Here is a 13,866-nt window from a genome sequence, read left to right as displayed (position 1 = left end):
ATTATTTAAAAATATATTAAATAAACTAAACAGCTGTCACACTATGACATTAACAAAGTTTTTACTACTGAAACACCAATTTAAAAATTATAAAGGGTGATGTAAAATTGACTACATAGTCTATCTTTGGACACAGTGTGGTGCAATAGTTTCTTCTGTTACTGCCACCAGTAATGACAATGAACATAACCCAATTTCAGGCTTAACATCAGTCATAATAGAGCAGTCAGCGTAACACAGTTGCATTCCGGCCCAAGATGCTGAAGGCTGCGGCCATGTGTGCATGAGATGTGCTTGCTTGTGTGTATGAATGGCGTATGTCCCACTTTTACTCATGAAGGTTGCAGCTGAAAGCTTTATGTAAGTGTCTTTTCATTGTGCCTGTCTAAAACTTAGTGTGTCTTCTTTACGGGTATGTAACAATCTGTCTTTTCCTACACTGCTGATATTCCTACCTGGAGTTTCCATTATTTGACAGTAATATTATTTTATTTGAAATTATTTGTAACAGAACATTTTTTACACACTATATTTTTACACACTATATTACGCATGTGGCCTAAACACACCAGCATGTCTCATTGATGTCTGGCACAAAGTGAAAAAAGGTAAGTGGCTTCTAATCAAACTTTTTTAGGATATTTCATAGAAATGGCCGTTGATCATCAGACTGTTATGTGAAATATTCCACCGGATAAAGAGTTCATGGACACTAAAATCATCAAGCTAGTCATCCAGAGAAACGAGATGCAGAAAATTCAAAATGAATCTAATGTACCAGTAGAGGTGACTCTGACATATTAGTTAAGACATTTGGTTGAAAGAGATGTGTACAAGTTAAACAACGTGTGTCAAACTGCGAACCACTTAAGGTAAAAACTGGCTTAACAAGATGAGTTAAAAATAGATTTTAACTAAACAATTAAATGTTTAATAAGCAATTATATACATAGAATTGTTCTCTAATTAAAACCCATAAAAGTGTATGCTTCATTCATTTAGTGTAAAGCATTAGATGACAAAACAGTAATTAGAGATTACGAAACTCAGCAAAATGGCTCAAATATTATGCATAAAAAAATGAAAATTATCATAACATGCAAAGAACAATTGTTTTTTTTTTCAAAATTACTAAATCACTTCCATGCAACAATGATAAAATAATGACATGTACCTACCTGATTGACTACTTCATAGAACAGTGCAACAGCAGTATTTGGATTGAATGTACAAAATTTCCACTGACAAGTACCACCCAATCCAATCTCAGTGTCCGATACACTAGGACTTTTCATGTTCAAAGACACACATGGTCCAATGGCTCCAGAAACTGCAGAAAACAATAAAAATAGAAATTATAAAACTATGATACTATTAATTTCTATATGAAACGTAAAAATATGGTATGAGGAAAGACTTTTTCCCAGTCTACTTTTTCTTTTCACGACCTCTTTTGCACCTTATCAAAAGTCTTTAGTTGTCCTACTTCTGAAATACAGAAACACTTTATGAAGGGTGACCAAAACCAAACTACCTTGGTTGTTTATGAAATTAAGTCTTGCCCATGGGATTCACACGATGGTTTCACCATAAAATTTGTCTCACATGGCAAAAAAAATTTTCAAACAGAAACATTCAGCTACTGAGACACCATAAAGCTCTAAAATCCACCAACTTTGTCTTTCAAAAGCGTACTGCCAGATACAGGCATACCCATACCAACTTTGTTTCCTCTGCCAAATACACTATTGGCCACTAAAATTGCAATATCATGAAGGATAACAAATAATAAAATTTTAATAATCGTGTACAGTAGGAAAAAATGCATGACTATGCTTGTAGGTCATTTAGGATTATAGTGTCTGTGCAATTTATTACAAAGAGTCTTCATCTCTGACAGCAACACTGGCTTCAACCCAGCTGGGTATTGAGTCAACCTGAGCTCAATTGACAGAGCTGCTTCAACTATAGTCCATCAATCATTATGGCTGACGAGTGGTGGTGAGCCAGAATCTCGGCAAACCATGGCCAGATGTTTTCTGTGGGTGAGCTATGCAAAGAAACTTGCTGACCAAAGAACAGTCGAACACCTTTTGTATCAAGGTAGGTCAGGACATAATGGGCAACAAGGTCTTTTGTTATTTTGGTGAATGTTAATGTCATGGAGAAAGCTACAGTCACTGATAATTGATTCACATTTACTTTTGCCCTGGTTTGTCCTTCTGCCCAAGGTAAACATACCTAGCAAGTTCCAAGCAATGATTGGATGTACAAGATTGTTTCTATCCAGCATGCATTGTATTTTGAATGGATTAAACTGCTGTGCTGAACCACTGGATTTGTGAGAGCATAATAAATGAGGCTACTGAAATTAGGAACAATGATGGCATTGTAAACAGAGACAGAGGTTACCAGCAGAGCTCTACTTTAACTTGTCACAATAAACTGTGATCATGCCCAGTTAAGAGACACCCAAGACGCATGTGAAGCGAAACCTGGCTAATCCCACCAGAATTCGAGCATGACCTCTTAATCGCCTCCCAGCCCCCTTGGCACTTTGAGCTGGCAGACTTATTGCAGCAACTGATGGCATCTCAACAATCCATCAGAAGATTACACTTATTACTATGTCATGCCTTTTCAATGACATCATCTACAATGGTTGTAGTTGGAAACTCAAGAATATAATAAAGAAAGGCGAGCAAATACAGTTCCTAATGCCATTCCAGCTGGGAAATGTTGTTATGATTCTATGAATTCTTTCTCACAGTATCACAAAGCACCATGACTTAACCAATCAAAATAAAAATGCAGTACATTTGTAGGTATCACTTAAAAAAACAGTTCAAAGCTCACCTTTCAGTTCACGAGAAGTTTTGATTTCCAGGGTACCATTGAATGCCATTTTAAATTCACCTTTCTGATCTTTTGCAAAAACTCTTTGAAATGTTTGCTTGAAAAGTGACGAGTTGAATGAGTCTCCCATTACCATGTGGCCTCTGTAATGGCACATTTCACATTATCAGAGTATCAGGAAATTTTAAAAAAAATTAAATACAAGAAACTTGCAATGTAAAACTTTTCCATGACTAAGATTTATTTCTCATTAAATGCCTTTCAAAGCATCAAATAAATGCATCTTATGTGCAAAAGAGTTGATAAGAAATGGAACACTCAATTTATAATTAACAAAGATACACAGTATTCATCCAAATGGAAAAATAAGGCAATAGAAAAAATACACAGCTGGCAAGAATTAAATATAAAATCTACAAAAAATGAAATTACTATTGTTTATAGAGTAAAATGACTATTTCCTGCCCGATCTTGAGGTATTGCAAAAATTCTGATGGAATGAAATAATGATTTGAAGAGTGATCAGCACTTACCTCACCTTACTTACCTTACCTTGAAATGTGAGTGAGTGAGTGAATGTGCAATTGTGTGTGTGTGTGTGTGTGTGTGTGTGTGTGTGTGTGTGTGTGTGTGTGTGTGTAGAACAACAAAATCTCACAGCAGCAAAGGCAACCATCTTTTTCTTTAAGGGACTGGGGGGGGGGGGGGGGGGGGAGATTTGTCTCCATCAGTCACCATTTAACACCTTAAAGATGCCTTGCACTTTCCATGAATCTCCCTTGAAAAAATATTCAGATGCAACATGCTGATTTGTAGCATATAAGATACATAATAGCAAAGAGATTTAACTACACATTAAGCTGTAACTCTTTTATCAGAGGTTCATATACTCATGCGTACACACACACACACACACACACACACACACACACACACACACACACACACACACACACACGCGCGCGCGCGCGCGCGCGCGGGCGGATGCTTATTATACATATATTACATTACCCAAAGAGCATCTTCTTTTAGTTTCTTATACAACTCCTGGACATGTATTGCATGTTACTTATGTAATAATTCAAGACTATTAATTCTAATTTCATATTTACAACAACTTTAAATATTTGTGAATCATGTCCAAGAGTTGAGTTATAGGGAACAAACTTCAGGAAACGATAAGGAGCAAAGGAGGTCATATGGACATATAGCCACATATTCTTGATGTATATACAAAAAGGTATTTATTAATTTATCATGTCTATACAGTACAAACCAGTAAAAATAACATGTTGTGATGAGACCACTGTTAGACAAGATGCCCGAAGTGGGTCTCTAAGCATGAGCAAAAACATATCAGCAGCAACTGGAGCAAAGATTCAAATGTGCCATCCTGCAACCAAATAGCATCAGAGGCAGTATGAATGCATTGTTCCAGTGTATGTACATCTGGCATGGCCCCCACATACATGACATCTTTTATACAGGTAGAAATCTAAAGGGTTGGGGTCCAATGACCAGGGAGGCCATGTGACTGGACCACCTCATCCAATTTAGGCTGGGATAGATGTCGTTGAGGTATTCCTGGATGAAAATGTGGAAGTGAGCTGGAGCATCATCATGGAATATCTACCAAAAGCACATATGCCAGCAGGATCACCCACAGGAAATGCCTCGCCTGTGAAGCATTGTAGAAGAATGACTGGACCCACGATCTGGTCACAATAATCCCCACCCACACAGTGAGGCTGAACCAGTGTTGTTGATTCACTGCCATCAAACCTCGGGGATACTCTAAGCCCTCAAGTGGGCCTTGTGTGGATGGTATATGATCAGCCCTCATTAAGATAGCCTCATCTGCTAGTAAGACAGATCACAGAAATCCTAGTATTGTGGTGGCCTGTGAGGCTAACCAAAAACAAACCCATAGCCACAAAAACAAATTCGTAGGTAATAAGGCCTGATATGGACAGTGGCAATTGTCAAAGAGAGTGCTCCACGCTTACCTCACACTCATGGGCCATCTGCCTGGTGCTGGTGTTTTACTTGAGTCATAAATTGCTCTCCTGTGCCAACCTCTTAATCTCAGAGTAGTACTTACAACCTATGTCCTCAATTATGTTCTGGATGTAGTCCAATCTCTGTCTTCCTCTACAGTTTTTACCCTCTACAGCTCCCTCTAGTACAAAAGAAGTTATGCCCTGATGTCTTAACATATATTCCTTTCCTCGCCGATTCTACAAAGAACCTCCTCATTCATTACTTTATCAGTCCACCTAATTTTTAACATTCATCTGTAACACCACATCTCAAATGCTTCGATTTGAATACCTACTTGCTCATAGGTTCTCATGTAAATCCAGAACGAACAACAAGTAAGAATAGTAGTAACAGTGAAGTTGCATGCACAGAAGAATAATTAATTTTGTGTGTGGAGGTTGTCAGTCACTTTTCCTGGGACATATAATGATGCAGGTAATTTTTATTGTGACTATTAGGGTTATTAATGATATTGTAATCATCATTAGCATTAGAATTTGAAATTCAACTTGGTCTTCTAAGTTGAGTGACAAGCACTTCTTGTTTAGAAGCTTTGCTGACTGCATCCAAGAATGCTCAAATTGATACAACAGTCACACTTGCTAGTGGAGATGACAGTGCTTCTTCAAATTTATTGCTACATGACAGCTGATTTTTTACCAGGCGATTCAGATAACTTATCAGAAGCAAGGATGTTGAAAGTGGAGGGCAAGAGTTTTGTGGTTACCTAAGCAGTGACAGGAAACAGAAATATAAAACCTGCCCTGAAGATTGGAAGAAAAACACCAACAAAACTCTGAGAACGTTTGGAAAAGTGTATATTGGATATAAAAGAAGTCATAGTGGCAAAATTACTCATAATAGTCCAAGAGAGGCAAGAAAATTAGGTCTGGCGTGTACTTTCAAGATGTGTCAGAAATCCATTTAAAGGAAGTGTCATCAAACTTCTGCACAGGTGACAAGCAGTCAATTTTAACACTTTCTGAGAAACAACGTTATGGGATCACAGAAATATTTATGTAATGAATCTTGTGGACATAACGCCAAACATACATCCATGGAAGATCACAGGTGAATCCAGTAGAAAAGGCACACTAGTTTATTACCTGTGAAATGATACGGGAAAACACCAAGCATGTAAAAAAAAAAAAAAAAAAAGAGCTTCCCAATGCTCTTGGCATTTAAGAATGGACAGTGAGATATTGGCTGGATAATTTCACACATGGGATGAACCCTGATTCAGAATCGTCATGTTCCAAAATAAAACAAAGAAAGAAGAAAGATGAGGAAAAACTTCGTAAAAGAATTCCTGGACTGCCTTGCGAAACTGCCATCACATTACTGCAAGAACTCCTCCAAACTGTATCTTGAGCCCATAGCACAAAGTAAACAACAGCTATATGAACTTTACACCGGAAAGTGTAGTAAGGAACGGTTTTCACCATTAAGTCGAGTCACCTTGAACTTGATTTTCGAAGAGGATTACTTCAGCTTATTTTCCCCAAAGAAAGATCAGTGTGATTTGTGTTGAAGTTACAGGCTCGTAAACTTGAGTGAAGACATGTGGAAGTAGTACATAAAACAGAAAGAGCAGGCAAGGTCGCAGAAATCTAGATAAGAAATATGCCCAGTGGAAGCTCTGCACTCTCTTCATCATGGACTTATAAGCCGTGAAAGTAGCGCCACTTTTATAGACAAGTACTTATTACACAACAAAATTGGCTGTCCGTAACTTTACAATGTATAATTTAGAACGGCATGATGCATTGTGTTACTGATTTGATGAAACACAATGTGAATCGGCTGCATCTCATTTTGTCTCGTGTATCATGTACACACTGTCCAAAACAGTTAAGGATAAACCTGCACCAGTCATTTTGTATTCTGATGGCTGCTCATATCACAATAGAAATGTGATATTATAAAACACTCTTTTATGATTAGCAACTGATTCAGGATTACTGATTACGCAAAAATTTCTGGAGAAAGGTCATACTCAGATGAAATGTGGCTCCATTCCCACTTCCATTGAGTTACACTTCCTAGCCAATATGCCTTGATATCAAAAGAGGAGAGAAGAAAGCCATGACTTAACAAAATTTATTATCTAGATTACTCGTTTTTCACTAACTATCCAGAGAAAAGTTTGTGACTGTATGACTCAAATTAGGGCCGGAGGAGCTGCAAAGAATGAGCCAACAGTTATGGACCTGACAGCGATACAGCACCATCCAAACAGCATTGTTTACTACAAGTTCAGTTTCAATGAAACATGGCAAGAAATAGCAAGATGTATGAGAAAAACTTCTGGAAGAGTTTAACTTCCAAAATTGTACAAAGGAGGACTGAAAATCAAGAAAACCATACAAGATCATTTACAAAAACTTAAAGCCATTGTTCCTAAGGATTGTCATTGCTATTATGACAACATTCCTTACAAATGATCATCATCTTGGATGTTATTTTTTGAGGAGTGAAGTGCGGTATAGTTCTTTGTTCGGCAGGTTTTTCTTGAAGAAATCTACGGACATTATTAGACATATGTGAACCATATGTATATTTGGAGATGTTTCCGTGAAGTCTTTCAATAAAGTCTTTCCAAAGTGATTATGTTACTGTTTTTTCAGAACCAAAAACATCATAAAAGTGGTAAGTTGTACAAGAGATTGACAAACAAATATGGCGTAAATAACATTTCGCTTCCATAAATAACGAGACAATTCTTCTTCTTCTTCTTCTTCTTCTTCTTCTTCTTCTCCTTCAGCGTTTGCCCCACGTGCCTGCATGGACCGCTACTTGGGTCCGTTGTCTCCATTTCGCTCTATCACGGGCTGCCTCTGGGTGGATGTTCATGCATTTAAGGTCTTTGGGGAATAGTATCAGCCCAACGTTGCTTAGGTCGCCCTTTGGGTCTACTGCCGACGACTTCAAGTGTGTAACCTACCTTGGCAATAGAGTCATCCCCATAAAACATGCCCAAACCATCAAAGACGACTCTCACACATCTTGTCTTGGATTGGTGCACTAAACTGTTTCATAATGCTGTCATTAGAAACGTGATCTAACTTAGTGAGGCCTGCTGTCCACCTAAGCATCTTCGTTTCCATTACACTTAGGTGGTGTTCTGTCTCAACTGTAGTTGGCCAGCACTCACAACCATACAAGGCGACTGGTCAAATGACAGTGCAAAAGATTTTTTATTTTAAACTATCTTTCATCCTGCGGCCGCAAGTGACTCCGATGGTTGTTCACCACTTCATTCAGGCTGCTTGAGTTCTGGTGTAGACCTTTTCGGTGAGTCAGCCGTTTACAATGGCCGTGGAACCAAAGTACTTAAAATTACTCACACAAGTCAGATCTTCACCATTAATTGTGATGGTTCCCATTTCATGTCTGTTTGATGACATGTACTCGGTTTTCTTCAAATTAAGGCACAAACCGTATTGTGCCAACAGGCTTTCTCATGATGTTTCTTGACTAAGAGTCTTGCAGCATGAATCGCATCAGTTGTGCCACAGTTCTTCACAAATCCAATTTGGTTTTGGGAATCTGTGTGATCTCATGGATCCTTTGGTCCAGAACATGCTCACAGATTTTCATGACATGGCAGAGAAGTTAAACCGGACGGTAGTTGGTGAACTCAGCGGGATTTCCCTCCTTCTTAAAGATAGGCATGGTGATGCTCTTCTGCCAATCAGTTCATGTTTGCCCCTCGTCAATGATCTTGTTGAAGAGTTCCGTTAACCATTCAGCTGCCTTCCAATGATGGGAACACCATAACTCTGCTGGAAGGTCATCTGGGCCACTGGCTTTCACAGGCTTCATTTTCACCCAGACAATTCTGCGTATCTGCTATAATTAAGCTTCCTAAAGAGTATTTTCTTTGTTTCACTTTTTGTTATGATCTGGAACATCATTGTAGTACAACAATGCTAATTTTGTGTCCTTATGAAATGCATAAGATATTCTAGACAGTTTTTTATCTCTCATGGAACATTTGTGTTTTGCTACTCACTCAGTATTGTTTCTCGGTGATCCCTACACAAGATACACAAAGGTTGTTAAGAGAATTTCCACACAATCGTCCTTGAATAAAGGTTCTGTAAATTTACCTAACAGGATATGAGAGACTAAGACTGCCTTTTCTCTGAAAATACCTATTTTAGTACTCTTAATTTGAGTTGCAGTCTGACACAGCTTTGGCTTGTCAAATAAATCAACATAGCATACACTGACGATACAAAGATGATGACCATTTTTTAACATTGTGGGCTTGTCCATCTTTGGAATGCAGTACAGCAGTGATTCTGCATGGCATGAATTAGAGAAGACCTTGGTATTTTTCTGGTGACGTGTGGCAACATATGTTTACAGACAGTTCACACAATTATTGTGGCTGGTGGTTTGTGGGCATGGAGCTGGCACACAACAGCATCACAGATATGTTCCATCGGGTTCATGTCTGGCAAATATGTGGGACAAGACATCAATGTTAGTTCACTATCATGCTCCTGAAACTTCTGTAGCATTATTACGGCCTTGTGACACAGGCAAAGGTGCCATCACCATTGGGGAAGGCATCAAACAAGAAGGGGTGCAGGAAGTCTGCAATAATGATTACATATTGCACAGCTGTCACGACACCTTCAAGTACCACCGCAGGTCCCAAGGAGGACAAATTGAATGTCCTCCATAGCATAATAATGCACCCACCAGCCTGAATCCCTGTGCACATTTCAACAACCATTCACCTGCAGGATGCCATATATAGACATCGCCATCATCCTGGTGTAACAAGAAATGTTTGTCAGCCAATCAGACAACACATTTCCATAATATATTATCCAATGCCAGAGTAGCTGTGCCATGGATATGGGTTGTTAGCTGCAGAATCCCATTTTCATCAGTGTGCATTGAACAATGTGCTCTGTAATACTTTCTCCTGCACCAGCACTGTATTTTGTCACCAGATCTGTCACGTATCACTGCCATCCTGCTTTACGGAGTGAGTAAGCCTCTGAAATCCAGAGGGACTTCCAACACCTTGTCTACTCATTATTTCGCCACCCTTCAACCACTTTCCATAGACGGTTGCGACAGTAGCACACGAAAAGCCAACCCGATTCACCACTTCAAAGATGCTCTTTCACAGGTGCCAGGCCGTAACAAACTGTCTTTTGTCCAAGTCACTTATATCAGTGGATTTTCCTATGCACAGTCTATATCATCAATTACATGATTCTCAGTTTGACTCTGCTCCACTTATATACTTTCCTTACTATGTGACATACACACTATGCCATCAGATATCACTGAACTTCACAAGGATCAGTTGTTATAATGTTTTAACTCATCAGTATATATTCAACAAAATATTACAACTTCATTTCGGTAAAGGTAGGTAATTCAAGATTTTATGCAATTCCAATTCACAGCATTTCTCAAACAGTTACTATTAGTTTCTGCAACAGATATCTGCATGTGACAATTACTGTCAAAACTTACCTTCCTTTCTTAATTCTTATCAAAGTCTCTTCTCAATACTCAGATTTGATTTTTAGTTACCATATTCTGTTTCAAATGGCAAATACTGAACTGTACTGGCTAAACTTACATAAAACACATTTCTTTCAAAAAAAATGTTTGGCTAAGAAGCAAATAAAATGCAAGTGATAGAATTTTTTCACAATTGTTATTATAAATGTTGAAAAGTGTTAAAAGAAATGATAATTTCTGCCACAACATACATACCCTGTGGAATTGCAACACTGTTTCATTTCTAATAAACCAGTTTGGTCCAGAGCACAAGAATAAATATCAATTGCATGCCCATTTATTGCCGCTCGACCAGCAAGCCCTTCATAATGTTTGATTGCCTTTTTCATATATTTTGCATTATCTTTCTGGATATCGTGATGAGACCTAATAGGCTGCCGAAGATCATCATTCACAACTTGACCAGGACCTTGGGAGCAAGGTCCACCAACAAAAAGCATTATCCTCCCTCCCGTGTTTGGGTAAGTGCACTGAGAAAAAAATAAACAGACTGTCAAACACACTGCCACACACCAAGAAAACACTCAAGCCAATAACTAGAGGGTGTTTTTATTTTGCTGATTTGAGAGCACACGTAAAAAAAAGAAATGTTTCAATATGAAAAATGGGAGGGGGAGGGAAGTTGGTGGGACAAGAATGCAGGTACAGAACAAGATGGAAAAGGAGAGGGGGAAATTTGCAATGGCGGTGCAACACTACATTAAATGACGAGCTCATCAGATTGCCAACATACCTGAAATATTTTCAAAATATTTTCTGCTGGTTGTGGTATATAAAATTGAGAAATGACACATTGTAGGTCATCATAACCAACTGTGAATTAGTTATAATGTGAGTAATGCTAATAATAGTCTACACTTTCTAAGAAGATACATTTCTCATCTGTACTTCCTTGTATTTTTTTTTTTTTAAACTTGTACTAAAGATACCAGACAATAATCTCCAACTGAAACCAATCACACAGTAAATACATATATTCTGACAACAGCCTTTGGTAATCATGTCATTTCTCAGATATTTTGGTTTAACCAAAGCAAGTTATGTGATACAAGTCTTTCTTCAATACAAATATTTTATCCACCTTGAAAATAACAGCATTGCCAGTGGACAACAAACTGCCTCTGGATCTTCAAACTATAAGGATCAAGATTCAAGTCCCAACATAAACTACAATTACAATCTCTTGGAAGACTTGCTTGGCTGTGCACCCCTCTGCAAATTAAAGTATTTCTGAATATTGTTCCCTGGCCGTAATGCCAAGTCACCTGTGGATGCCATCACTGACAACTTTCATTTTCTTCCAGCCAAGGATACACTCACAATATTAACAAAACTTGTTATTCTTCATGCACAAGGAAGCAGTATTGTTCTAACTCCACTGTAACTGAGAAATACACTGATAGAAAAAAAAATTGCAACACCAAGTTGTGCAATACATGTAGAAGTTGGTAATCAGGTTTGCTTTAAACACTCGCTGTAACGGTTGGTGCATTAGTTACCCTTGAGACTTGATGTAGTGAGTTGATGTCAGTCAAGAATACCTTTAAGACAACAAATACACCATTATCAACACCTCACATAGACTGAACGAGGTCATGTAATAGGGCTACAACAAGCTGGATGTTCCTTCTGCAATACTGCAGAAAGACATGGCAGGAATGTGACCACTGTCATGTAATAGGGCTACAACAAGCTGGATGTTCCTTCTGCAATACTGCAGAAAGACATGGCAGGAATGTGACCACTGTACACAATTGCTGGCAGTGGTGATCATGAGAATTTATGGTCACAAGAAGACCAGGCTCTGGACGGCCACATGGCACTACCAAGAGGGAAGACCATCAAGCTCAGCATATGGCTTTGGTGCATCATAATTGCAACTGCAGCAGCAATTTGAGCAGTAGTTGGCAACACAGTGACACAATTAACTGTTACCGATTGGTTACTTCAAGGACAGCTCTAAACCAGATGTCCTTTAGCCATTTCACTGACCCCAAACCACCATCATTTGTGACTTCAGTTGCGTCAAGCAGGAGCTCATTGGAGGGCAGCATGGAGATCTGTTGTGTTTCCCCACCTAAGCTGGTTCTGCCTCAATGCTGATGATGGCAGTGTGCTGGTTAAGAGGAGGTCTGTTAAGGACCTGCAACCAACCTGTTTGCATGCTACACACTCTGGACCTATAGTGGAGTTATCGTCTGAGGTGGATTTAGTAAGACAGCAGGAGCATTCCTGTAGTTATCCCAAGCACCCTGACTGCAAATCCATACATCAGTCTGGTGAGTCAACCTGTTGTGCTGCCATTCATGAACAGACATTTGCAATGGCTTACCTTGCACTTACATTAACCTGTAATCTTGCAATGTTAATCACTTAAATATGTTACCTAGACAACTGCAGTCATGTGAGTGTGAGTTGTGTTTGCATGAGTGTATGTGTGTGTGTTTGTCGTCTAATTTTGACAAAGGCCTTACTGGCCAAAAGCTATGTTAGTGACAGTCTTTTGTTGTGTCTATCTGTGACTCAACATCTCTGCTATATGGTGAGTTTCAACTTTCCTTTTCACAACATAGTTATAGTTACAATCCATCCTGGATTTTCCACTGTTTGATTTTTACCTAGACAAATGTATTTCCAAAATTTCATTACTCTACATGAATTATTTTTTGGCTGTGATTTTTTTCCATCAGTGTATTTTACCTTTGTCAGTGCAGGACAGTAAGCAAAAACACAACCACTGTACAGAAGTTAAACGAAATAAATGTCTTCATCCATGACAACTTTTTACATGTAAATCAAAATAAAATTTCAGAATAAATGTTTTTGAACTTTGTAAATGATTATTTATAAAGAACACACAAGAGACTATACTAGAAAAAAATATCAAAGAAGCACAAGTAACTGAACCGCAAAGAGGCAGATGAAGGAGATGTGCCTTGGTTTTCGATGGTTTGAACCATGATTAAAGCAAGCAGAAAGCTCAGTAACATGTGGAATCCTCCAACATGAAAGTTATTTACAGTTTTGAAATTAAAGCAACATTGTAAATATTATTATTATTACTATTATTATTATTATTATTATTATTATTATTATTACTATTATCATTATTATAGAGGTTGATTCAGAAAGGTAAACTAAAAGTCAAATGGCCACATCCACAAAATCTTAACCAAATCTGAATAAATTACAACTCATCAAAATCAGTATCCTAAAACTCAGTCATGTAATTTATTTGCAAATTGTAAAAATGGCACCATCACAACTATACAGTTTACAGGGAGCAAATGAAAATTTATGTCAGACTGGAACTCAAACCCTTATTTCCCACTTTATGCAAGTGGTCATCACAGTTGCTTCAGCTATCCGAGTGCAATTAACAGACAGACCCTAACTTCCACATGTTCCAGTGTC

The 13,866-nt window shown here is 38.2% G+C and overlaps 1 protein-coding gene across 4 annotated transcripts in view; it reads right to left on the bottom strand.

Annotated features, from left to right (window-relative positions):
* Positions 1–13,866, bottom strand: part of LOC126276587 (protein transport protein Sec23A) — a 102,987-nt gene that overhangs the window by 40,122 nt on the left and 48,999 nt on the right. For all 4 annotated transcript variants that reach the window (XM_049977290.1, XM_049977288.1, XM_049977287.1 and 1 more), the window contains exons 7-9: positions 10,648–10,922; positions 2,857–2,999; positions 1,179–1,330 (exon numbers count right to left, since the gene is read on the bottom strand). In XM_049977290.1, the coding sequence (XP_049833247.1) occupies positions 1,179–1,330; positions 2,857–2,999; positions 10,648–10,922 (570 nt within the window). The remainder of the gene's footprint in view (positions 1–1,178; positions 1,331–2,856; positions 3,000–10,647; positions 10,923–13,866) is intronic.

The sequence above is a fragment of the Schistocerca gregaria genome, chromosome 1 (assembly GCF_023897955.1).
Source record: "Schistocerca gregaria isolate iqSchGreg1 chromosome 1, iqSchGreg1.2, whole genome shotgun sequence".
NCBI classification, from domain to species: domain Eukaryota; kingdom Metazoa; phylum Arthropoda; class Insecta; order Orthoptera; family Acrididae; genus Schistocerca; species Schistocerca gregaria.
Note: the sequence above shows the minus strand (reverse complement) of the source record. Positions and strands in the feature narration are given on the sequence as shown.